This window comes from Manacus candei, unplaced genomic scaffold, assembly GCF_025592945.1.
Source record: "Manacus candei isolate 608988 ecotype Guabito, Panama unplaced genomic scaffold, ASM2559294v1 h1tg000050l, whole genome shotgun sequence".
Taxonomy (NCBI): Eukaryota; Metazoa; Chordata; class Aves; order Passeriformes; family Pipridae; genus Manacus; species Manacus candei.
In genome coordinates, this window is record NW_026138098.1 from 33,333,359 (window position 1) to 33,359,138 (window position 25,780).

Consider the following 25,780-nt stretch of genomic DNA (forward strand, 5'->3'; position numbering starts at 1 on the left):
ATTTCAGAACATCACTTCCACATTATTCTCTTATAAGCACCGCACTTCAGTGGTAACTGTTGCTGCAGAAGCAAAACACAGTAATAAACGCTCAAGGAAGCCATTTAGCAATGTCCTTTCCTCGATTGCTTCCAAGAGTCGACTGCAGTGGGGTCCTAGTCACTGGCTGGAGCACGCAGGCATTTGCACAGTCCAAGTAATTATTTCAAATAGGCCTCTGCTTGTCCAATATCCCACCTTCCAACTCTCTCAAAATAATTTTCAAACTTCATCACCAGACACAATATGGATTTCTCACACTCAGTCGTGCTCCTGATGACTTCAAGTCTTCCATGTTAACCTGTGTCACAATCACCTTTGTGTCATAGCTGCTTATAATTTATTTCATCTGGAATTTATCTTCTTGCAGCTTGACAATGATTTATTTTTATGAGTTACAAAGCAGCAGCCAAGAGGCTCCTATAGCAAGCACAGAAGTGGATCCAGGTTCTTGTTGTACTCAAAAGGACACTCTGAAAAGCCTAACTCTTAAAAGTAATTCTTTGGAAGCTGCTTTTCCTCTGTTATTTACTCCGCATTTCAGAGAGCCACAGAATTTGCAAAGTGCAATGATAAACACTGCAGCCCTGATTAAAAACAACTGCATCCCATGTACCATAGACCAACATCCAATTAGTACCAAGAATCCATTTCTGTTGATTAATGAGAAAATAAATAGGAGTATAAACCAAAGGAGAAACCAGATCTTCTCCAGAAAGACTCCTGTCACCTTCTTAACACTCCTTATGTTCAGAGATTTCTCTTGCCATGGTACTGGGAAGGCAGGAAGAAGGTAGAATTTAATCTGGCTACTGCCATAAAAGACAATAATAAAGGTTTCTGTAAATACATTAGCAAAAAAAAGGAAGGGTAAAGAGAATCTCCATCCTCTGTTGGGTGCAGAGGAAAACAGTGACAAAGTACAAGGAAAAGTCTGAGGTACTTAACACTTTCCTTGCCTCAGTCTTTAAAAGAAAGACCAGTTGTTTTCCAGACAACCCAGGCCCCTGAACTGGAAGGCTGGGATGGGGAGCAGAATGAAGTCCCCACAATCCAAGGGGAAGTGTTTAGCAACCTGCTCCACCACTCAGACACACACAGGTCTATGGGCCAAGCTGATCTGCTGCAGGTTGGAAGGCTCTACAGAGGGATCTGGACAGGCTAAATCAATTAATCACAGTCATGGGAGTTGAACCAAGTCCCTACACCTGAAGTCTCTGTAGGCCTGAGATGACTTACCTCTCTTCTTCTATGTAATCATACTGTGTTCTGCTCAAAAAATGTTTAATGCTGATGAATACTCTGCAGAAAAGGGAGGAACAGACAGCACTGGGCTCACAGGGTCAAAGTTCACAAGTTGCTTCTTATCTGTAATCATTCTCTTTTTTTTATTTCCTGGCAAGAGTTTTAAGTAACTCTAAGCAAGCATTTTATAAAGATCACGCTGTCTGAGGCTTTAATGAAAAATACGAAGACTTAAACAGTAAATCTACAAGCATGACAAGAAGAGGAAAGAGGCAGATAAAACATGTTGGCTCAGCATGATCTGAAACCAATTAGAGAAAGACAGACTGCCAATGCTCCTTGAATTAAATTCTCAAAACTTGTTATCTTCTTGTGTGCTCTCCTGATCAATAAATTCAAGCAATTCCATTAGTCTGTTAATTCACTTAATTAAACAATATCGAGCATTACTAACCATAATGAATGAGCTGTAATACAGCTCTGAATCCAAGGGCATGAGATAGCCCTTTGTCTGACTACATTTTTCACAATGCAGTTGTTTTATTAGAGATTTCAAACTCTAAAATAGGTATGGAAACTCAGATACAAACAGCTATTTATTTAAACACTTCCCTGGTTAAAAAAAAAAAAAAAAGTTGTTTAAAGAAGCAAAACCTTTCTTATTGGTGTGATGTATTTTTATTTCTTCAGTGTACTCTAAAAGGATCTTGCTGTTTGCACTGCATTCTCATACTCTTAAAAGGCTCTAAATTCCACAAATGGCCAAAAGTGGACTGTGCCAGAATGTGATCAGTCACACAGAGTTTGTACTGGCGTCTAAGATGCATCATTTACACACATTTATTCACGCTTTGCTTGGTGAAGATTCCATAGAATTCCTAAAACAACCAAAATTCTCTCTGCTTTTTTAATGAAACTGCTACAAAAGGCTCAGTTCTTGTTAACAAATGTGTGTTTATGAACATGCGGAATGAAATTCCCTCCAGGATTACCAAAATCTTTCAAACTGACTGACCTGTTATTTCTACTTTTAAAATGTCACATTTCAGTATTTTTGTGACAAAAATATTCAGCATTTTCAGCATCATATTCTGTTTCATATAAAGACTTTATTACACAGATGTCAAAACCCACCCAAAGTCCAAGTCAAATGCACAGAAAACAATCCTCTTAGAGGCTACATAAACTGGCAGGAGGTACCTGACATTCCATACATAAGCAGATAACAAACAGACTATTAAATAAATAAAAGACATTAGATAGATAAATAGATAATGCCCCTCAAAATACTTTTATACTGAATAAGATCTAATTAATACTTTACAGGGTTCTTTCATGATGCTGAACCACTTTCTTCCATTTTATACATGCAAGCAAAAGTTCCTTGGTTAGAATTTTTATGTCTTTTATTCTACTATTATTTCATTTATTTACTTTAATAATTTAAAATTAACTTTAGCTCAGTCCTTCATAATGTCATTTTACTCTATGAAAATTATAGAGCTCAGAGATATAGAAATAAAAGGCAATGAAATTTCTCATCTCTTAAATGATAACAGCCATAACACTCACATCTGAAGAAGAGGATAATGTGGTTAGAAGTATTAAAATTTTAGAACAAATGCGAAGAAAAACAGCTAATGACTTTTAAAGAGAGTTGATTTTCAAGGCATGTGAACATGCAAAAATCAAGAGTATTAGAGCGGATACAGCAAAGACAAGGTCTCCTTTCACACTGCAGTCACTGTGAATACAATGTCTTTTGGTTGGAGCAAGTCCACATTGAAGACAATTTGAATTCCTAAGGGAGTTTTAAAGTATAATGATCTAAGTTAAGGCTTTAGAAAAGAGCCAGGTTGAAATTCATTAAAATATTTAATTGCGTTCAAATCTGGCCGAGTGAGCCATGACCAAAAGTCGTTAGAAACAGAAGGATGGTCAATAGCACACGTTGAAATTCTCTTCTAAGGCGATTTCCTAATTAGATGTCAACATAAAAAGACACCACTGCAGCCAACACCACTGTTGGCAAGTTCAACAGCCAGGGCAGAGACTAAATAAACATGGAAAATGTAACAGCTCCAAGAACTAGAGTGAGTCTTTTTTACACAGGCATTATGGAGAGTGTTACGCCACACTAATTTATTCTAAGAGGTCATTGACAAATTCAGTTCTCACTCCTATTAGGAGAACTGAATTAAAGTATGGGAGAAGATGACAATTTAACTGCACTCTTTGCAGTGCTGGAGTTTTTTCTGCATGATACTTTGCATTCTTTCATAATTTTCAGTTATTGTTTGTTTTCATTTTCAAATGGGAAGCCTGACGTGAATTATACAGCTGTTTGGAAATACTGGAACTCTAGCAAAGAAAACTACCTAATTTTAGTTCTCTCATGTAAAACATACTGGGTGCATCTAGGATTATGAAAATATGTATGGAAAATGTGATAGGCTACCAATGAAAAATATCATAATTAGGAAAATTTACCACAAAGAATACAAGAGACACTGGCCACCTCTCTTACAGTTGTCAAATTTAATACATATACAACATGTAAGCTGCTGCAAGGCAGTGTTTATTTAGCCTGTACTGCATCTCTAACAATTGTCAGCAGTGGATCTTTCAAACACGGTATTGAAATCCACACAACGTTGGTTTATCAGGAAATACTTTTCCTACTCTGATTTGGAGCCAAATTTTCATTCTCTTGCCCTCACTAAACTGAACTTGTTCAACATGGTCCCCTTTAAGCCAGTGGGTCCTCTTGTGGCATGAGGCATTATTAGAGATAGCACTGATTATTCATCTCTGCCCTGAAATATTAGGAAGTCAACAGAAATCTGTACTTTTATCAGTCTGTCAGACATTACTGAAGGTGTTGGGGGTAAAAAAAAAAGAAAAAGGAAAACGAAAAAGAGGACAATTCCTTACTCTTCCCAGCAAAGACACACACCAGGTGGAATGGAACTCATCTCTGTTCAGATGCATGATGCTGGCAAGATGAAAATCAGTGTTCAAAAAAGGAAGGAAGCCTGCTCACATGGGACACGACCACTGGTAAGTTTTATATGGAATAGAAGACAGAAGACATCCCTTCTGTATAAAAGGGAGCCAGGTGGATAAAATACGACCCAAAACATCACTGTTGTGATATGTAGTTGTGAAACACGTTATTCCTTTGAGCTATGACTTTTAGTGAATGTTTTCTACTGCACAAATTTTAAAGCTTTGCCAACATTAGGATTTTCTAGTCTTCTGTCTGCAGTATACAAATACATATCTGGAGCTGGGGAGTTGTCAGACAAGCTTCTCACCCGTCATCTCTCTCTCCTTTCAGCTGATCTCTGGCACAAAGTGACAGTCTCTGTCACAGAGACAGACCCTTACATACTCAGTTCTTTCCCTCTGTAAATATCCACATAAAATTCCCACCTTTAAGATTCTCTACAAATAAATTATTCCCTAGCTCTGCTAGGCTTTGTGCATCGAAAGGAAATAGGAAATAAGAAATAAAACAAGAACTAAAACAAAGTTAAAATACAACTGTATGGATAACTACAGTTGGGGATATGTATCCATATAGTATGGATACTTCCCCAGATCAAGTATGTTGAGTTACATGCAGAAGACTTTTTTTTTTGGTCCATTCCACAAATTTCATCAGGAATCTACATTTGCCCCAAGTGCCAAAGTGTTACGTGCATGAGACCTGCAATTCTCAAGCACAAAAGGAATTTTCAGTGCAGGAAGAACCATCAGCAGACCTGTGGCTAAAGGGTTAAGCCAGCCTTTACTCACCACAGTCAAATGCTGCAGTAAATACACCACATCAACCATGTCGGCCAGAACGAGCAGCCTTGTGACAGCCGCGAGCAGGGAGCGCGCTGCCGGGACAACAGCCTGCCTGCGGGGCAGGGAGCAGGGATCGCTGGTGAACGCCTCTGCTGACACCTTCAGGGCTTGACCTGCAAGAGGAACACAGACACATGGGCTGCATTGCAACACTCAGGGGGAAAGAAATCGTTTAAGCTCCGTCAGGTACCTGGCAAGTCACTTGGCATCTCCTTGTTGCCCTAATGCCTTGAAATGAAGGCCAATTATTACAGATCATGCAGGATGTTCCACATTTTGAATGGTGTTCCCTTTTTGTTCTACTGAATCATTTAATTCTGAAATAATTCCCTTGGCCTCCACACTACTACTCTTAACCGTACACAACAAAGCCAGGGGCAATACATTAAACTTCTCTAGTCACTGCTTGTTATATTACTGTGTACCTTGGTGTCTGTACTTTGGTGTCCTTGCTATTAAATAATTCCTGGTCACAGAAGGGAATCAAATATTGTTCTCCTCATTACAAATATAAGTTAATGGAATGAAAACTTCATAGACTCAAACATCTGACTGACATGAAATACGTGAAATCGATGCCATGCAGCTACTGACTGTGCCAGTGGACAGCAATATACTGCTCCCCGACGTGAAGTTTTAATTAAATTTAACTAAATTTAACAATAACAACAGTAACAAACACCCAAGTTTAATAAATACATTCACACCTTGTTCAGTCATGCATTAGCCTCAACTATCATTAGCCAGTATACATTAGCCAATAACCCACTATTACTGACTCAGAATAACCAGCCAGGAGTGTCTCTGTGCACAGTAAAAGTGGTCCAAACAAAGCTGACCAGGAAAGCAGAGCTACAGATTGGAAAGGAATTGCCTAATTAGGAAGGAGTGAAAGTGCTCAGTTGTGAGAAGCCCAGACAGGAGTGAATGGTAAGCCTGTGAGTTAGCAATTGAATGGATCAGGAAAGAAGTGAGATATAGCTCAGCTGAGGACAGGAAACAGTGCTATTGCCAGGAATATTTAATAAAAGTTGGGAACAAAAAACAAAATTCTGACAGCACAGCAGCTCCTCAGAAACCTCTAATGTAATGTTTTCCCCCTCCCACAAACACGAGGCTGAACTGCGTATTCACAGGCCACACATGTGATTATTTGCCCAGGTCTCTGCTATTATGCCTTCCAGAAGACAATGGCTGTAAGGATTTGCATGTCTCTCAAGCACCTGAGACACTTCAAAAGTGCAAATAGTCCCAAAATCTGAAAATAGTACCCTTTCAACATGGATACCCTTAGCCACAAAGCTGATTCAGGGACCAGAGCACCTGTCATACGAGGGAAGGCTGAGAGAGCTGGGACTGTTGAGGGCAGAGAAAACTCAGGGGGATCTCACCAGCCTGCACAAACACCAGAAGGAAGGTGAAAAGAAGATGTTATCAGACTGTTCTCAGTGGTGCTCAGGGACAGGGCAAGAGGCAACGAGCACACACTGACACACAGGAGACATTCCATCTAAACATCAGAAAATGATTTGTCACTGTGAGTGACTCAGCAGGGGCACAGGCTGACCAGGAAGGTTGTGGAGTCTCCATCCTGGGAGATATTCAAAACCTGACCGGGCATGGTCCTGGGCAGACTGCGGGCCCTGCCTGAGCCAGGGCATTGGACCACCTGACCTCCAGAGCTCCCTTCCACCCTCAACCATCCTGTGATTCTGTGAGCAAAGACAAAACCAGAAGGGTCTGAATATGACCAGCCCCTTAGAAATGAGTTGGACATAAACTGGGATGGCCAGTAGAACAAGTATAAAAATCACAACCCTAAAACAGAGCTATGAGATGTAGGCTAGGCAGATAGGAGCCAGAAGTGCAAACAGCAGAAAATGACAGCTCCAACAACAACATGACAAGAACTTTCTTAAAACACAGTGAACAGCATGACAGTCTGATGCAATTTCATCTATTTTTATGGTAATTCCCATCAAATGAATATTATTCCATAATTACATTTGTCACAAACAACGACACACAAAAAATGCCCTTTTAGTGACACAAATAGGGAATTGGAAAGGTGGCAGTATTTATAATATTTCAACTATTTTAGACAATCAAATGAAAAGCAATTCAAAGAATCAAAGACAGGCTCTATCATAACTACACAATTATTGGCAGGCAGATATTTCCAAGACTCTTTTCAGCACACACACATAGATGACTCCCAAAGTAAATGGTGTTCTACCATTAGCTAATCAGCTATTGACAGCTACTGCTGTGCCAAATGACTGCCACTTACACACATGCTCACAAAAATCTCTGCTTAGGCACGAGGAAAGGTAAAATCATGGTTCAGCCACAGGTAGAAAACCGTTGGAGGATTCATGCACTTTATCCATGTCCTGGGTTACACAAAAATTCTAGTATCAGCCTTTCCTTCTCTCTCTTCTCCAAATAGGCCTCTGGTTTTTTGGTGTTCTGCCTTCTTTAAAGAGAGTGAACTGCTAATGATTAATGACTCCAACACTCGGCCACCTGCAGTGGCTGCCCAGGTACTTGTAAGAGACTGGACTCTTGTTGCTAAAGGCTCAATCAGCCCTGTGCTTTGCTAACAATTTGCAGAGTGGCCATCCAGGCCAGGAGTTGAAGCTGCACATCCGAAACCTGAGGCTATAAACTGGGTGTTAAACAAGATAAGGAAGGTAACAAACTTGGACTTGATCATCTCAAAGGTCTTTTCCAACTCCATTGGTTCCATGAAACTCTGCAAGGTGGGGTAGTGCTTCTTTTTCCTTACACAGATGACTCAGCTGAGATAACTCCCCAGAACATTCACACCTGGCCTGAAGGGATTCATCTCTTGTTGATAAGCCATAATCAGCCAAAATGGACTCAGCTGCACTGAAATACGAGACAGCTGCAACATCTTAGAAGGGTCAAAGACTCCTGAAGTATCCCTGACTCACAGTATTATATTATCCAGTGTAAAACTCCCCAGCCCAGGGCAGATACTGGAGGTGCTCCCACCTGAACCTGAGCACGTGTAACTCTGAGTTTTCGGGCTTCCCTGCCCACCCGGGGCTTCCACACCACCGTGATGGATCTGGACTGCGAGCGACACTTTGAGCAAAGAACATGGAAATTGCTCCAACAAAGTTTCACCACTGGATCCAACGGGTGTCTTGCAGGTCCTTCCAGTCACTTGGGTGTTCCCAGCCCTGTGCTGACTCCTGTCCCAGTTTCTCCTTATCGATTGGTTTAACCCAGTTTTATCAGTATTGTTATCAGCATTCTTCTTGGTGAAGAGTTATTGTTTCACTTACAGCCATATTTGGTGTCTCTCTTCAACCAGGGGCATTGAATCTGAGGGAGGAGACTAATGTCTGAGGTCTCCACCCCCTCCAAATTATCGCCAACCAAGACAACCCAGCACCAAAAACGTCCGGAAACTTCCACAGAAATTCCTTCCAAAACAAGTCAACCCTAATCCTGCTGGCAGTCAGCTGACAGCCGGAGGCAGGCATTGTGTCCGTACTGAGACTGCAGCCACACGCTCTTGGTTTAGGCAAGATCAACAGAATGATGCTTTCTTATTTCTTTGAATAGATTGTCTTTTTCGTGCTAAATCTAACCATCACATTACTCTCTCTTCTATTTGTATTTACAACTGGCTTTCTCCTCTCGTTTTTTTGTTATTATTTTTAGCTGCAGCAGTGTGAAATCCACACGGAATGCAGCGAATTTTATGCCATTCTTGTGTCCTCCCACAAGGAGGTATTGTTGCCAAGAAAGTCCAGTCACCCACTCCTGTGAACTGCACCATTAGAGGCTGGTGGATTTACAGTTCCAGAGAAACACAGTTGTCAAAAGGAGCTCATTTACTAAGGGAGGGAGGGACATACCAGAGTCAGTAAAAAGAGAGTATTTCAAATGTCCCAGTCTCAAACTTGAGAGAAAAAAAAATACAAACAAACAAGAAAAAAAACCACAATGGTTTATAATACAAAATCATAGAATGGTTTGGGTTGGAAGGGACCTTAAAAAGATCATCTAGTTCCAACTCTCCTGCCATGGGCAGGGACACCTTCCACTAGCCCAGGTTGCTCCAAGCCCCACCCAACCCAGCCTTGAACACTTCCAGGGATGGGGCAGCCACAGCTTCTCTGGACAGCCTATGCCAGTGCCTCACCATCTACATAGTGAAGAATGTCTTCCTTACATCCCATCTAAATCATCCTCTTTCAGTTTAAAGCTTTTCTCCCTTGTCAAAAGTCCCTTTCCAGCTCTCTTGTAGGTCCCCTTTAGGTGCTGAAAGGCTGCAATAAGGTCTCCCCAGAGCCTTCTCTTCTCCAAGCTGAACAACCCTAGCTCTCTCAGTCTGTCTTAACAGGAGGTGTTCCATCCCTCTGATCATCTTTGTGACCTTCCCTGGACTGGCTCCAACAGGTCCATGTCCTTCTCATGCTGGAGGCCCCAGAGCTGAATACAGTATTCCAGGTGGGGTCTCACCACCTGGTTAACAGAACAGTTAATAGAACACTTACTAACTGTGATAACTCAGATTGCCACAATAGCTCTCTGTAGATGTTACAGGACATTTCTCTCCTGCCACAGAGTCTTACCTCACTCAGACATCACTGTATTCTGTTGCATTGCAATTATTTCACTGCTGCATACCAGGAAGTTCCACTTCCACATCTCATACAGTTCTTCCTAATGTGCAATCAGAGCCACCACATCCCCCCATCATGCCTTACATCCACCTCTTCATTCCCCCTTTCCCACTCAGGGACACCTGATCCAGTGATGGTGACGTCAGAAGCTTTTCTACGAGGCATCTGTTCTTGGTTTGATGAAAAGCATGTACAGCACAGGTTATTTTAAGCCATTTGAATATCTAAGTTCTGTCTCTAACAGAATTAAAGTCCCTTAGATGCAGAACACACACATGTACCTCTTGATGTGGGATGAGAAAGTTAAGTTTACTTTTAAGATGAGGGGAGGGACAAATAAGAATATAGTATAATACAAAAGATCACTTTACCCTTCCTTTAGTAAATGTCCTTAAACTCCCCATTTCTTGTCAGTGAATGGTAGTTTCTTCCATGCCATAAAAGTCTTGCCTCCCCTGTTTAATGTCAAAAGACAGTAAATATGGACATTCAAAATATCAAAGTATTTTTTATCATTTCAAAGAGCTGAAGGCTCAAAATGTAACTCCAGCCAGTAACTTGCTTTCAGTTCACTGCTAAGTGTGATGAAAGGCTTATCTAGGAACACACTTGAGTATGGTAATAGCCAAAGGCAAGAAACACTGACATTGCAAGAGAGAGAAACAACACAGACAACAACTGTTGTGTTTCTGACTATATATAGTCAGTAAGCAATGGCATTTCAGCTATGCCCACACAACTGTTTGAAAACCATAAACCATCACACCTTCACACAAATGCAAAAAATCATTATCCTAAATATAATGCTAGACTTTAATTCAGATTTCTCAGACAACACTTCACCACACAAACTATAGAACTGTTTTGTCTTAAAACTGATTAAATCTCAGAATCAGGACATTCATTAGAAGCTGATGTTTAGTGTCAGAAGCATTCATGGTTGAACAATGCTTCTTACCCCCTTTGCATTGGGGTCACTTATTTCACAGTACATTGAGTCAGAAGGGAATCTTTTGAAATTCTGTACACGTATGAAATCTGCCAGTGAGAATTTTTAAATATACTTATTTTGGGGTTTATTACACTATTTTAGAATAAAAATGTGAGCATGAGTACCCTTTAACAAAGCTTCACCAAATCCATTCAACAGGCAAATGTGGCAGTTCCTCAGTTACTGGGCTAGGGCGTTTCTGGGTGATGACAGTCCCACACCCACACACCTTCCTGCTGACCCACTGAGCTGAGTTCCAGAAGAAGGGGAATCAAGATGGGGATAGAGATAGGCCTGAAAAGTAGTTTCTTGACAGGAAAATGCAGCGGACCTCTGTATTAAAATGATCAGCTCAAAGACTGTGGTAAAACTTTGCAGATGTCAAGGAAGCAGACATGAGATTTCTTCAGGTTATATTCATCTGCCATTCATTAGAGCAACACCTTCTTTCAGAGGTCACTAACAGAATTCAACTAAATTTGAGTTACCAAAATGTCATCTACTGAGTGTCAAGACCAAACTGTAAACAGCGAAGCCATACCCATGTCCAGATTTCTGAAGACCATGAATCACTCGTGCATCAGATGAATTAAATATGACAAATCTTATCACTGCTGTTCATTTTAATCCTACTAATTTGCTCCTCTATTCTCCAAAATTATGTACAGGATTATCAGAAGCAGCTTGAAAATAGTCCCTTAAAAGGAACTTCTATTAAAGAGCTCCAAAAGTAACAAAGCAGCATTTTCACACTGGTGACTGACATTCCAAAGAAGTAAGGCTTCGATTCTCATGTTGCATCCTCAACTCACCAAGTTCAGTGAGTACACAAGCTAAAACTCACGAGGAGGGGAGAGAGGATTTATTCTTTCCAGATGTCGGTGTGCGACTCTGGGTCACATGGGAGTGACATCATCTACAGCAACGTTTCAGGATGCCATTAGACAGTAAACACGAGCTGGAACCACGTGCAAAAACTCCTAATTTATTTTAAATTGTATTAATAAAGATACACCTGCCAGTCACCACAGAAAAGTATGCCCCTAGAAAATTCAATATGATATGCTATGACGTGAATGGCAGGTGACTGCACACAACCACACGCACGCAATAGTTGACGACCCACATCCTTTCAAAGAGCTGGAAGTAAATAACAGGAGACATTTAACAGCAGCAGAATGTGGCTTGAATAACAGGCAATGAAGTTGCATATGATGTGGCACACCACAAATTAAAAATAACACACAGCTTCAAAGGCTACAGGTATCTGCAAAATTAATGAACTGCTATTTTTTTTTTACAGTTGTTCAACAATTTCTTAAAATTGACTTGTGCAGTTTGGTAAATCCTTAGAGAGAGATGGGTTGTGAACACTCAATTTGTCACTGCATAATGACAGGTGATAACACGGATTTAACATTCTTTTAAAATGTATGAGGTGTATATAATCTACTTTATGTATTATTTATTTTTGTATTTATCTCTGGCCTTGGCTGAGAATCAATAAGTAATATAAAAATATTTCACATTTTCAATTTATCCATGTATAAAAATCAATATAAAGCTATATATTGTATTCTTGCCTTGTGTTATCGGCCTGTAATGGATGGGCTAACATTTTAAGAGTACTCCAAAGTGACTGATTTTTCAAGAACCTCAGCTGATCAGTGTGACAGATAACAGTGACACATGCTGGTCATAATGCTTTTAATCACAAAGGACCTTAAGGTATCTCAGACACCACATGCATATATCAAACTCTAAAGCACAGCCATCTCTGGAGCCAGGAATCACTACCCTGAACAACAGCACAGATTCAGAAACCAGCCCAGCTGCACGGAGAGGAAGACTAAATGAAATAAAATAAATTTTAAAAATAAATTGATTAAATCACATCTTTAGTAAGAGTAGGGTGATACAATTAAAACATGGATGAACTTGAACTTGTGATTTCTGCAGGAACACATTTAGGATGTTGATTATCTGACTTATTTGAGCCTGGCCTTCATATTCTCCCAGATATTTTGAGCACTCATGGGGAAAGTAAAAATCAATAAAGAAACAAAGAGCCTGAAAGAAAATTCTCAGCAGATCACAAAACCTAGTCCTGTTCCATGAATCTCATTGGAAATGGGGAGACAAGCCACGACAAAATGGAATATGGCAAAACTCACCAAAGAGGAGCTGCTCTATCATGAGGGGATGACTTACAGTAGGCTACAGAATCCATCTTCCTCCTACTGAGGTCCCAAAACACACCTTCCAACAGGACTATTACCCTTTCCCAAAGGAAATCCTTACTACTGCACAAAAGAGGGAAGATTTTCAGGTTTAGATTTTTCACTAAAAGGCCTTAATCCCGCATTTGGGTGAACAGCCTCTTTGCAAGAAGAGCATTAAAGCAAATATTAACTTCAACTTGTGCTTAACAGCAAATATTAACTTCAACTTGTGCTTAACAGCCACTAAAATTGCCAAGGGGCATCCTGTATTCATTGAAAAAAAAATTTCCAACAACATAACTTCCACTGATATAAGTCTTTTTCCACAATGGGGCACAGCTTGCACACTTTACCTCCTTATAAGTGGTATCTGAGAATACACAATTAGACAACACAAAGTTCAGACATTTGCACATCAAAACACATTTCTCCTGGATATCCTACCTTCACTTTGACACCAGTGTTACATGGTTAAACTAATTCCTTGTGGGGCCTACACTGTTTGTCACATACTTACTCTCTTTCCTGACATCAGCAAGAGCTGCATGAAGTTCCTCTTTAAACACAGCTGCTTCTTTGGCAATTTTTTCTCCCTTGTCCAACAGATTCCAAGTGGCTTCTTCCACAGAAGCCAGCAAGACACGAGCTCTTTTGGAACGACCCTTTTTCTTACTAGAAGGATTCTGTGGACAGTTCACTAGTGTTGTAACCTACAATTAAAGGAAACAAAAAACACAGTAATGGTGTAAGTTCTACAATAAGTGAATTTATATTGTTCTCAAATTAAAAAAAATATATAGTTGAGAATAAGCAGATTCCCACTGCTTTAGAGACAGGCAAGTTCAGCACACATGCTGAGAATGGACAAACTACTGAATAAAATCTGACATTTTACTCAATATGCCTCATTTTCGTGTTCTTTCTGTATGATCAAAGCAAAGTCATTAGAAATCTCATCTATGAAATCTCTCATCTCATCTAATAGAAATCTCTGATGCCGACTCCTGACACTGCTTATTTTAAAATTTGCTCATAATAATAACAACAAATGACTAGTGCTATCCAAGGAGGGTTCAGCAAGGAATCATTAAGGTTGGAAAAGATCTCCAAAATCAGAGTCCAACCATAAAGCTAACATTGCCAAGTCCACCACCAAACCATGTTCCTAAGCACCACATTCACATGTTTTTTGAATATTTCAAGGGATGGTGACCCCACAACTTCCCTTGGCAGCCTGTTCCAATGACACTCCTGTCAGGGGCAGAATTTTTCTTAATATCCAATCTAAACCTCCCCTGGTGCAACTTGAGGCCATTTCCTCTTCTTCAATCACTTGTTATCTGGGAGAAGAGACCAACCCCCACCTGCCCACAACCTCCTTTCAGGGAATTGAGAGCAATAAGGTCCCCCCAAGCCTCCTTTTCTCCAGGCTAAACACCCACAGCTGCTCCTCCTCAGACTTGTGCTCCAGACCCTTCCCCATGTCCATTGCCCTTCTCTGGACACTCTCCAGCACCTCAATGTCTTTCTTGTCATGAGGGGCCTAAAACTGAACACAGTATTCAAGGTGTGACCTCACCAGTGCACAATCACTGCCCTAGTCCTGTGGCCACACTATTTCTGATCCAGGCCAGGATCCCACTGGCCTTCTGGCCACCTGGGCACATGCTGGCTTATGTTCAGCTGCTGTCCAACAGCACCCCCAGGTCCTTTTCCCCCTAAAGTGCTGAATCTTCCATATTTCCAACTTAAGACTCCCAAGGTATCTCAGAAACAAATACTCAAAATGAGTACAGACACCTTTCCAAACGCCTTCTCTTCTTACAAGGGAGTATCACAGTGGCCAGAACTCAGCACCTCTGAAATCTTTGGTATGCTCTCAACATTAAAACTGTACATCATTTTGCCCAGAATGTAGTTATACTGCAGCTTTGTCCAAATTATATTTTTTAACAACGCATTTCAACGTCCATAAAGAACTTATTTTCATAGAGCATCCCACTCAACATTCCTCATCATCTGAGCACAGCCTCCACACTCCAACAGAAAGTTTCTGAACAACTATGCTCTAAAGGCATTGCTTGAGCTGCCACACTATGGAAAGACTCCAAAAGGATTTTTTCATTAAGTTCACTGACGTTTTTTAATCCTCTGTTCTGTTCTCTGTGCTGAAGCATGGATAGTATAATATTAAGTACAGATCTAACCCTGGAGCTTCATTTTATTAATGGCATTCCAACCACCAGCAGTATTGGATAGGCAAAGCAAGAGAACTGACTCTGAATTTCTCAGGCCAGCAGGCAAACTCAGCTAAGTGCTGCAGTGGAGTTGTAGTTTGAGCTGGTCTGTGAAGGAGGGCTCCACACACAGGCACAAAATGAGAAGTGTGCTCTCTGTGCCTCAGCTCACCTTTAGATCTTGTCCATGAATTCATGCACTCGAGTGCTTTTCATGAATCAGTACTTTTAAAAGTCACTGACAAACATCCTCTGGGAACATTTCTATAAACACATCTTTGAAAGATAAAAGCCCTGCCCCCTATATCATTCATGTGAAATTTGGGGAGAAAAAGGACCATCCACTTGACATAGACCGCTTTGGCAGGTCCCAAGGGAGACAGCAACATTAATAACTCTGGCTCAGATTGTTAGAGAGGGCTCATGTATTTTTCTGACTGTGGCTCAAAGGAAGAAAATGAAATTATTTATTGCACATAAATCAGCCAGCTGGTAAGAGAATGCACTGGGAATAAGAATCGTTCTACCTTTTATTTTTACGAACCCTCTAACATCAGTTCTAAAGCCTTTAATGCAGTTTCAATGATCATATTTTTAAGAATGAGTTAAAGAGATTATAGGCTGATACTTCCAACAAGAAAGGCATCAAACACCATCAAAAATTGCAAGCTGCCCCAAAAATCTATCATGTAAAAAATACTTTTTATGTGTCTTAGGTATTTAATCACATTTCCCAGAGAATAATATATTCTATTTCTCAGATTTTTACTGTAGTCTTTTTTATGTAAAATGTCATTCTATGCACTGTTCATTCATATGTTGAGGAGGAATAAAACAAATGGGAAAGCATGGAAAAAATAATCATTCCTGCAGGTGAAAACTCTTGACTACGAGACCCTTCATCTTCAGCATCACCGTCAGGAAATATCAGAGGCAGCTTCTGATTTGATAGACAGCTCTTTGTTCATGGAGATTACAGAAAACAGAAAAACTACTCTGCATTCTCTAACACAGAATCCCAATGAGGAATGCAAAAACTTTATGCAGATCCCGTACAGAAAGAATTGAACCACACAGTAGCTCACACAGTGTGCCATTGTCAACACAGCTTGCACTGTAGTGGCAGAATACACAGTCAAAATGATATCATTACAAGAAAAAGGGAAAACATAACCCCATTAATCCTGCTCATGCATGACTACATTTCCCAGTCACTAACACCTTGTTGTCACACACAGCAAGTCCCCAGCACATCTCTGGTGGGAACAAAAGCTGTGCTAGAGGCACAAGGGGATTTTAAGTCGTTTTCAAGCCCATGTGCCATCACAGTTGCAAAGCTGAATCTTGTTGCTCTTGCCTGTTATTGCCATTACTTATTAGGCTGAAGGGGTGTGGGGGGGTTGTCATAGTTATCCCAAATACTGAGTTCCTAAGGAACTGTGCAGAGGCTCTGTCAGGCTGTATTCAGTTCCAGGCAGCACTTAGAGACAATCTTTTAATACTGCAGTAGTTCAAGAAACAATGTCTTGGTACCCTGCGTATAAAATATTTAGTTCACCTTTACCTTAATATAAAAGTGTTTCTAAGCATCAATCATAAACCATCATTTTTGTTAAAAATTTAATTCAGTGTAACTGCAATCCCTAGTCATTTGAAAATGAACTCAAGTGATCTAATGACAACAGCAGAACCCCTGCCCACTGTTTCCAATCTGAAGTACTGCCCATACAAACACACCCTGGTTCATCCCTTTCAGCACACAGAAAGAAAACTCCCCGTACCTAGAATAAAAACCACCAGCGTGCGTTCTCTGGGTGAGCAAACTTCTAGGGCATGGCTGACAGGGGAGAATACAAGCCTTTCAACTCCCTGGCCTTCACCAGTGATCCAAGGGACTCCAAAGGGCATGGATAGAGAAGTTGCCACGTCCGAGGGGGTTTTATACAAAATAATGTGTCCTACTATTTTCACAGTTTCAAAGTGATCACCACTGCCAACTGCAGATTGCAGGGGTGAAAGTCAATCTAACAAAGTAATTTGCAAAGTTACTTCCACAACTACATCCTAGTGACTTCCTAGGTTGAGGTTGGCTTGATTTTCTCCAAGATTGATGCTGTTAACCTAAAGATTGCTCCAACATTTAGCATAAGTGGCTAGGGCAGACTTCGGGGAACCTCAAACACTTCCACTGCTTCTTTCCTGCTACAGCATTACAAGACAAATTTATTTATTAAATAAATAAATTACAACATAAATCTCAAAGTTAAACTGTATTCCAGCAGCAGTTGCTAAGTGAATCTAGCAAGAACATAATTTTTATCTGTGACTGGTCTGATTCTCTTTCTAATCACAGACCAGTTTTCATTTATTACCCTTCTAGCATCTCAATCACCCTTCACTGAGTATTAGTTTTAACCTGTTTTTGCATTTTCAGCACATTTTTGTCTCCTTCCACTCAAAATTCGAGTTTTCCTTCCACAGTTCTGTTCTGAAACAAAGCATTAATGTTGAAAGGGGGAAAAGACAGTCCAAAACATATTCTCCTAGAACCAAAGCACTTCCATTTTTAACAGACTCAAGCTTTTCTAAGATTGAGAAGAGCATAGAAAAGGACAGAGGTAAGATGGCTTCCTTGGGCTGTGTGTGACTAATTACATGCAGGTAACCCAATATCTTTGTTCTACACACAAGGGAGAGAAAATTCAAAATAGCTGAAGTTTCAAAACAGATTTCCTTTCTGTTCTTCATCCTGTAACATATTGCTACAGAGGTCTCCTAACACTTTCTTAGTTATACACATTATTTGCAAAAGGAGGTCAGGTCTTTGAGTAGGTCCTCTCCATTGTATTAAAGACCCTAAAATGTCCCAAAATGCCATTCTTCTCAAAATTCAGATAAAGAAACTCACCTACAGATTTTCAAGGCTCTTTTCTACTCTGTCCACTACTTCAAATATGAAACTCTTCCTGCACTGGAAATCCATTTGCTGTGTAGTCTACATTGAAACATCTACTAGATAGCACTGTACAAGAGAACATGTAACATGTAACATGTAACATGTAACTATGATATATTGTGTGGCAAAAATGGAAGTGACTGAACAAGTGACTAAATCTAGAAGAAGGCAGATCCCCCTGGACAGGTTCTGAGCCAGAATAAACTACAAGTGCAGAAGAGTTGTGTCCTTAGTCAAAGTTCTTCAGCCTTCTTCCCTTCCCCCCTATTTTCTGCAATTCTAAAATACCTGAATTATCAACGGTTCCAGTAATTTCTCCACTGTAAACGTCTGGATCTGCAGATCCCGAGGATCAATTTTCAGCTTAATGTTTGGCACTTTGGTTGACATTTCACCTAGGTACAAAACAACAAAAAAAATGCAGTAAGTAATTATTAGCCATGACTGCAAGTCTCATTGCCCTCTGTCAGAGCAGAGAGACTGCCTATGGGAATATGGACTTGTTTCACAACAGCCTTGGGATTTCAAGAAAAAAAAGTAATTTTTACAATTCTTCATTGTGAAAAAAATATGCTAATGCTTACATGGACTGTGAAATCATAGATTTAAAGTACATATAATTTCTTGTCTTCTCACACAGATTTCTACATTGACCACATATTAAAAAATACACAAGGATAATTGCATTAGAATACCATTAAATGTAAGTTCTCTAGTAGTCTAAAAAGGAGCTTTAAAGTAAAAATATTATATTACATTACTGAATTTATCACAAAAACATGTGATACATGTGCACAGTACTTGTTATCTCACTCCATGTGCCAAATTACAGTGGTCATAATGAACACCTTAAGAACAAAAACATACAGTAGACCTTAGAGCTACTGGAAATTAATAGCAGGAGAAAGTGAAGTATTTTGTCATTTTACAACATGCAATAACAAACCTTTTCTAAGTGTCAAGACAGATTAAGTCAAGACTGCCTATTACTGAAGTCAATAAGATGGAAGTAAAGCTAAGTAAGGTCTTTAAAGTGAACAAATCATTCATTAGGAACTTGATCCAAAGTCTATTGATGTTAATTTAGGGGTTTTCACCAAGTTCACTGGGCCATGGTTCAGGCCATTAGCCTGAAATGTGTGTGTACCACCAGAGAATTATAACTGTGCTTTAGTTGGAATGCAACTTATTATTGTCCCAAAATAAAAGACATTTTAAATTTTGCAGTAATTTAACGTCCCATAAAACATAGCTCAGCAAAGCCTTTTTAGCCAATAAAGACTTCAAACACACAAATAATGGGTATCTGTCATTTTTAAGCAAGACTTATTACAACCATTGCTGCTGTATAATAAACTAATAAAGTACTGCAACTGTGCAGGCTAAAGAGATATATTGTTACCTTCCAGTAAACCTAGCATTGATTTAATACAACACAATAGGTTTAGGGTTTCTATAGCACATTGTGTAGAAATGGATCTGAAGAGTTATTCACATTTCACTTACAAGCAAAGATAATATCAACAATACCTAAAGAATTACAGTTAAAAGCAATTTACGGGTTTGCCATTCTTAATAAAGGTTACAGAAGTGCCAAGTTTATTCTTTTATTACAAGCTGCACTACTGGCAAACCTAAGTTCCCACAGATTCAGCTGCATTCAGTCAGGTGATACCATATGTAGAGAAGGGATTTTTCCATTTTAATTCCAAGCCAAAAGATAAAGAGAAGAGAAGTTTGAGATCAGATTGACCTCAATGACACTTTTCCTTCCATGGAAATGAATAATGGAAAGAGAACTCTAGAAAATGTCAAAGTAAATTATATGGTTGAATTTTACACATTCAGCATTGAGATACTTGTAACAAACCCCAATGAGATAAAATCTGAGACTCCCAAAATCACCAGCGTCAGTGGTTCTCTTTCTGTCCAATAAATCAGTAGGCAGGATATTCCAATAGTTTTGAAATACTCCTTATCCCTCTGTTTGAAGGGAACTGAGCCCCCTCATAATTCACTGCTTCAGAAACAAGTGGTGGGAAAGGTCTGCAGCCCTTCTGCCAGATCCAATTGCTGTGCCTTCTCCCCCACAGGATGCAGTGGGAGCTGTGCAAGTGCACAGAGCACCCCTCTTACTCACACAGCCTCACTGCAGCTGCTACAAAGCGCCTTGCAACGGATGGATGACTCGCTATCTTCTGTTCTGCTCCTTGGAAAATACTGATTTACTCATTGAGCTCAGAACAAAACACTGCAAACACGGAACAGCTGTAGAGACTGGTGGTTAGGCATGCTCACAGCAGGCAAAACACTTTGTTTCCAAAGTAAGTAATGTTTTCAGAATCTCAGACCACTAGAGACAGGAGACATCAAAAATCAACGAGCATCAACAAGCACATTCAACATGTCCTGCAGAACCAGATCAACAGCCCATCCAGCCCAGCAGGTTAGCTATGGGTCAGGCTGCCACTTCTTGACAATACACTGTACATGCAACAAAGCAAGAAATAAGGCAGGCTCTTTCCATCTACCGCTTAGTGGAACAATTGCTATAAGACAAATTTAGAATCACTCAGAGTGTTCCATACAGCTACAGCTTGGGTCATCATGGAAGTGCAACACCTCCTGGCTTCTTCACATTGTGCACATAACACCCTTGGTGTGCTGACCTCTGTAACAAGGGCTTATTCTTACAGCTCAGGCCAAAGATATGCCACACTGTATTCACGCAAGCAAGACTTTTTTAAAAAGCTTTTTATTTTATCTTTAGTGATTCTTACTGTTAGACCCATTGGTTCTTTATGTTTGGAAAATAAAAACAAAAGCAAAACCAACTTCTCAATCATATAATTCTTTGGAAATACTCTCAATATATAATGATGCAAGCGAAGTCTGTCTACCTCAATAGCGAGAGGACTAGTATAAAATGCAGTCTCAAAGGACTAACATCTATTAATTGCATCATTTCATTGAACAATGAATATTCAGAAAGGTTCCATGCCTGCCAAGTAGATTAAAATTCTAGACAGAGATAGTTATTTCTAGCAGCATTTGCTATGATAGCAAGGGAGCCATGAGTAACCTGGAAGTCAGGTTCCCACCAACATTCAGACCTCCACACAATCACTGGAATTAAAGACAGCAAATTTGAGCGAGAGATTCTTTTGAACCCGTTTAAGTAAGCTCTCCCCTACAGTACTAATAACTTGCTCTGAAAGTCAAAAATGTCTGTCACTCACACCCTTGCTCTCCCCTCAGCTTCAGTTCCAAACTGCATTGGTATTTATTTGCCTCTCCCCTAACAAAACCATAGTGAGTGCACCTTGGATTGTCCTGCAGTGTTGGCAAACACTGGGTCACATCTGTGCCCACTTGCCAGCATGTTGGTGCAGTCTCTGAACATACAGCAGAGAAGCATCTGTGCTTTTTCTGCTATGTCCACCCCTGTGGGATGATGGGCAGGGTTAGAATTTAGGGGAGACTAAGAATTCTTAGAGTGAAATGCAGCTGCAAGTCCGTGGATGGAATGCAGTCGACACGCTCCCCATACAACGACAATCGTGTGCTCAGAGGGATGGAACAGAGAGAGGAACAAAGTGAAGTCTACGTGGCCTCCCTCCATGGAAATCCTGGCAGAAAGCTGAAACACTGTGCTACTTGGAAGATCATGAGACCATACAGTACCTGTCAGCCAAGGGAGAAACAAGGGGTTCTGCTGCTGAGCCAACAACCACGTCAAACCCCCCCCCAGACAACCACCCCCATCCCATTAGGCAAGAGAACTTTATACCAATCAGAAATAAAAGGTATTTATGACTAGAGCTACTCAAGCTCCACCTAAACATAAAGAAATAGTATAAAAGTAAGTTGGGGATAGGGGGAAGATTGCAGAAGACTCCACTGAAACTGCTGGGGTCAGCTGACAGGCTGAGCCCATCTTCTCCCCCCACAGGGATGCCCTGGGTAAGAATTATACTCTACACAAGTTAAATGCTGTTATTAGTACTAGAGCTTGTGCTTTCTTAATATATATCTCAGCAGATTGCTCTAAAAGTCTCCACACTGTTGGCTGAGCCCCTCTGACAGGGGTAGTCAAATCCCCCTCTGATCTTGTGACTGTTGGGGAAGGGTCTCATTACGAGACGGTGACTGGTGGGACACGAAGATCTCGACTTTCCCGGGGGCACCAACAGGTAAAATCTAAACTCCCCCCTTTCACGTGACAACCCCTGAATCCAAAAGCATTTTAATTCAACAAGACACTCTCCTCCAGCTTCATGGGATTGCTTCAAAGGCAGACTCTTTTGTACAATCTGCAATTCACTGGTTTTCTAAATCTTTGGCCTACATTTCAAACCGCCTTTTATTCACGTTAGAAAAAAATAAATCTTTATGATACTGCTGGTTACCAAGCCTTATCTTTGACATTTTTAGGAGCCTCCCAGTATATGGACACTTCTGGAAATCCATCACAACAGTTGCAAATAGATAGTATTGATTGTGCTGTGAATTTTCATATATCAGTTGCAAGGGGACACGTAAGAAATAGTTGGAGACAGTACTTCGTGCTTCTACTGAGATCTGAAGACATTACTAGATGATTTTCAGATTAGTTTTTCTGCAGATGCACTCATGCTTTAACTTTGCAGTGGCTTCCTCTCAATTCCTTGAAAGAAGGGTGTTAGCAACTGCTTTACTCAAAATCCAGAAATAAAACCTTTGCTGCTTGCAGCAGAGCTGCTCTCCGTTCTCTCAGCACAACTTCCCATGCTACAGGTCATCTACAACAATCAGATCTTTTATAAAATTTGGCAGATAAAAATATAGTTGCAATTACAGTCAATTCCTCTTACTAGAGATCACTGTGCTCCAGAATTCCACCCCTGAGCAGTCTCAAACTTGGAAAGTGTTACAAATCCAACCTCATTTTTGCAGGTCAGAAAAATGTGAATCCACATGCCATGACTCTTCCTTTTCTGGGTTGTGCTGGGGTTTTGTTTGTTTGCTTGGTTTTGAACCTCAGCATATTGTCTAATATCAGCATTTTTATTCTTTGCTTGAACCCTGAGTTCAAAAGCCAGCTGAGCCAATAATATCTTTTAGCCTTGAGTCAGGTCCATAACTCATCATTAACTGAAAGTCAATTGCAAAAACTATTGTCTCTGAAAATTTCAATTATATTCTAAGGTATAAATAACTCATTTAAGGACTCACTTGCTGATTCCAGTAACATTTTTTAAGTAACATTCTAATGTTTTCTGAAACTTCCTTAGAGTAGCCCAAAAGATGGAAACAACCTTGCAAGCCAGTGCAGGGAAAACTACAAAATCTTAAATTATTTTGATACCTTGACTACATACTTTTAACCTATGAGGCTCTCCTTACTGTTATATACCATACTATATGGTAACCAATATTTAATTTTGATTTTTAATTCATCTTTTTTTTTAATCAAGGCAAGTATCATAGGTGATAGAAAGAAAAATATGCAGCCAGTAAAGATCATTCTGAGATATTTTCTGATACTTCCACTTAGTAAGGGAACTTCTGTCCTTCCAGATCACACTCACTAAGATGACAAAATCTGGTGTTTGCCTCAGGAAAAAAATGAGAATCACAGTCCATTTTCTTTTTTTTGGAAATGCATATGTCTAGTCCAGTATAATATGCCTCCTAATTACAGCAGGAGTCTTGACTGTGAGATATTTTGGCAGAAGGCTGCTATAACCTCACACTCGCTTAGATTAACCTTTACAGTGGGCGATTTCAGCACTGGAGACGAGGTGCTCTTACAACACTTAGGATGTTAAGCATGTGTCACAAGATACACTTGTGTCCCAGAACAGCCAGAAAAGCAACCACCTGCACGCTCCTACCAAGTGCTACAAACTTCAATATCAGGAGAATTTTGCCTTTTCATCAGACATAGCCAAAGACACTGGAAAAATGGCCAAAGGCACTGGAAAAACAGCCAGAGTCTGTATCCATCTGCAGCACAATGTGAACACAGCACCTGCAGCTTTTAAACCATCTGCATACAGATACAATAAGTGTCAGAAAGCAGAGCCAAAGATATTCTGCATAAATTAGAAAATCTGAACTTTAAAATCCATTTCCTGCTAGAGCATAAAAAAGCCAACAGCGTATCACTCACCTATCCTAGAAAACACATGGTCCATATTCAGCACTAAGGCAACTACGTAATTTCCTTGGGTTAGGAACTTCAGTGCAACTGCTGTGGCTCACTATGGGGCTCCTGAGGCATCTGCAAGGCACTGCCTGACAAGCTCTCCAGTGTATTTCAGGATGACTGACGGGACACAGTGGCTGCTGGAGGGCTGGCAGGGGGATGGGCATCCTTAAAGCTATATCCGAGGGCACAAGCATGGCAACAAAAATCAGAGTTAACAAGCTTTTGAACAATTAGATGACATGAAACATGTCATACTTCTAGTGATTGTTCTTGGAATTTTCAGCACAGCTACTGTTTTCCCATATATTCCAGTTGTATGCCAACTTCTGTCTGGAGGCAATGACTCACTCTCAGCCTCCTGAGCTGGACAGCAAAGGGATTCATAAGGCTCTCACCCAGTCACTTGGCACCAAATTTGTTTTCTCTGTTGTTTTTTTTCTATTGTGTAGTACTCTATAATGACATAAAACACAATATCCTATCAATCTCACAAAATGCATAGGCCTATTGGCTTCTGAAAAACGGGGAAGACTAGAAAAAAATATTAAGACAAAGTAGTCTTGATTTGTTTTTTAACAAGATACACACGGACAGGGCACCAGAGGATTTCCAAGATGTGAGAATATGTAATAGAATGCTTTTTATTATTTGGTCTTAATTTCAATATTTCTTATACCGCTTAATCAATTGGTACCAACAGCACTCTGGGAATAAAATTTATTGGTCTTTTTGCTAATGAGCCAGTACAGTGAGAGCTAATCAGACTTCAGAGAAGTCACAAAAACAATTGCTGCATTTCTCTTTAATTCTCTAGGTGACATATGAAATAAGATATTCAGAAGGTTAAAATGTTCTAGTTCTGTTCCCAATACAACAATTCTTTTGCTTGAAGACCTGCTGTACTTTGTGGGCCAGACCAAGGCCCAGAATGGAGCACTATCAGCTCATTTAGTACCTGGGAAAACCTACAATGCACCTGCCAAATTATTTAGATTTCCAGACAAAGCTGTCAGGTTACACCCTAACCATCTCAGACTTTCTCACTTCTTACCACTGGCAACAAGAAACACACATGTTATTCCCATGTTAATGCACAGACATCACAAAGGAAAGAAGAGCTGGAGAACTTAAGAAGGTGACAAGATTCAGATCCATTAATAACATTTAATAGCTGAAAGCTACTTTATTTAAACAGGCTTTGCATTTAGGTGTAAATTTGCAGTGAAGTAACTGGAAAATAAAAACCACAGCACTTCTTTTTATACTCCCTTTCACTTCTGCCTGTGTCTACTTTCTCCCTAGAGCACTTTTTCAATCCACATCTGAAAAGCAGCTGAAATTCCCAAGGACATAAGATTTCCAAGTTCTTCAACACAGT

General features: G+C 40.1%; 1 protein-coding gene across 6 annotated transcripts in view; it reads right to left on the reverse strand.

The window, feature by feature from the left end:
- CTNNA3 (catenin alpha 3) overlaps positions 1–25,780 on the reverse strand; it is a 443,012-nt gene that overhangs the window by 404,453 nt on the left and 12,779 nt on the right. For 3 of the 6 annotated variants that reach the window (XM_051800260.1, XM_051800262.1, XM_051800261.1), the window contains 3 exons: positions 18,498–18,604; positions 13,534–13,726; positions 5,086–5,252 (listed from right to left, as the gene is read on the reverse strand). In XM_051800260.1, the coding sequence (XP_051656220.1) occupies positions 5,086–5,252; positions 13,534–13,726; positions 18,498–18,599 (462 nt within the window). In that variant the 5' untranslated portion in view covers positions 18,600–18,604. Of the gene's footprint in view, positions 1–5,085; positions 5,253–13,533; positions 13,727–18,497; positions 18,605–24,363; positions 24,472–25,780 lie in introns of those variants that run through there. The other 3 variants (XM_051800259.1, XM_051800266.1, XM_051800263.1) reach the window with 2 other exon arrangements.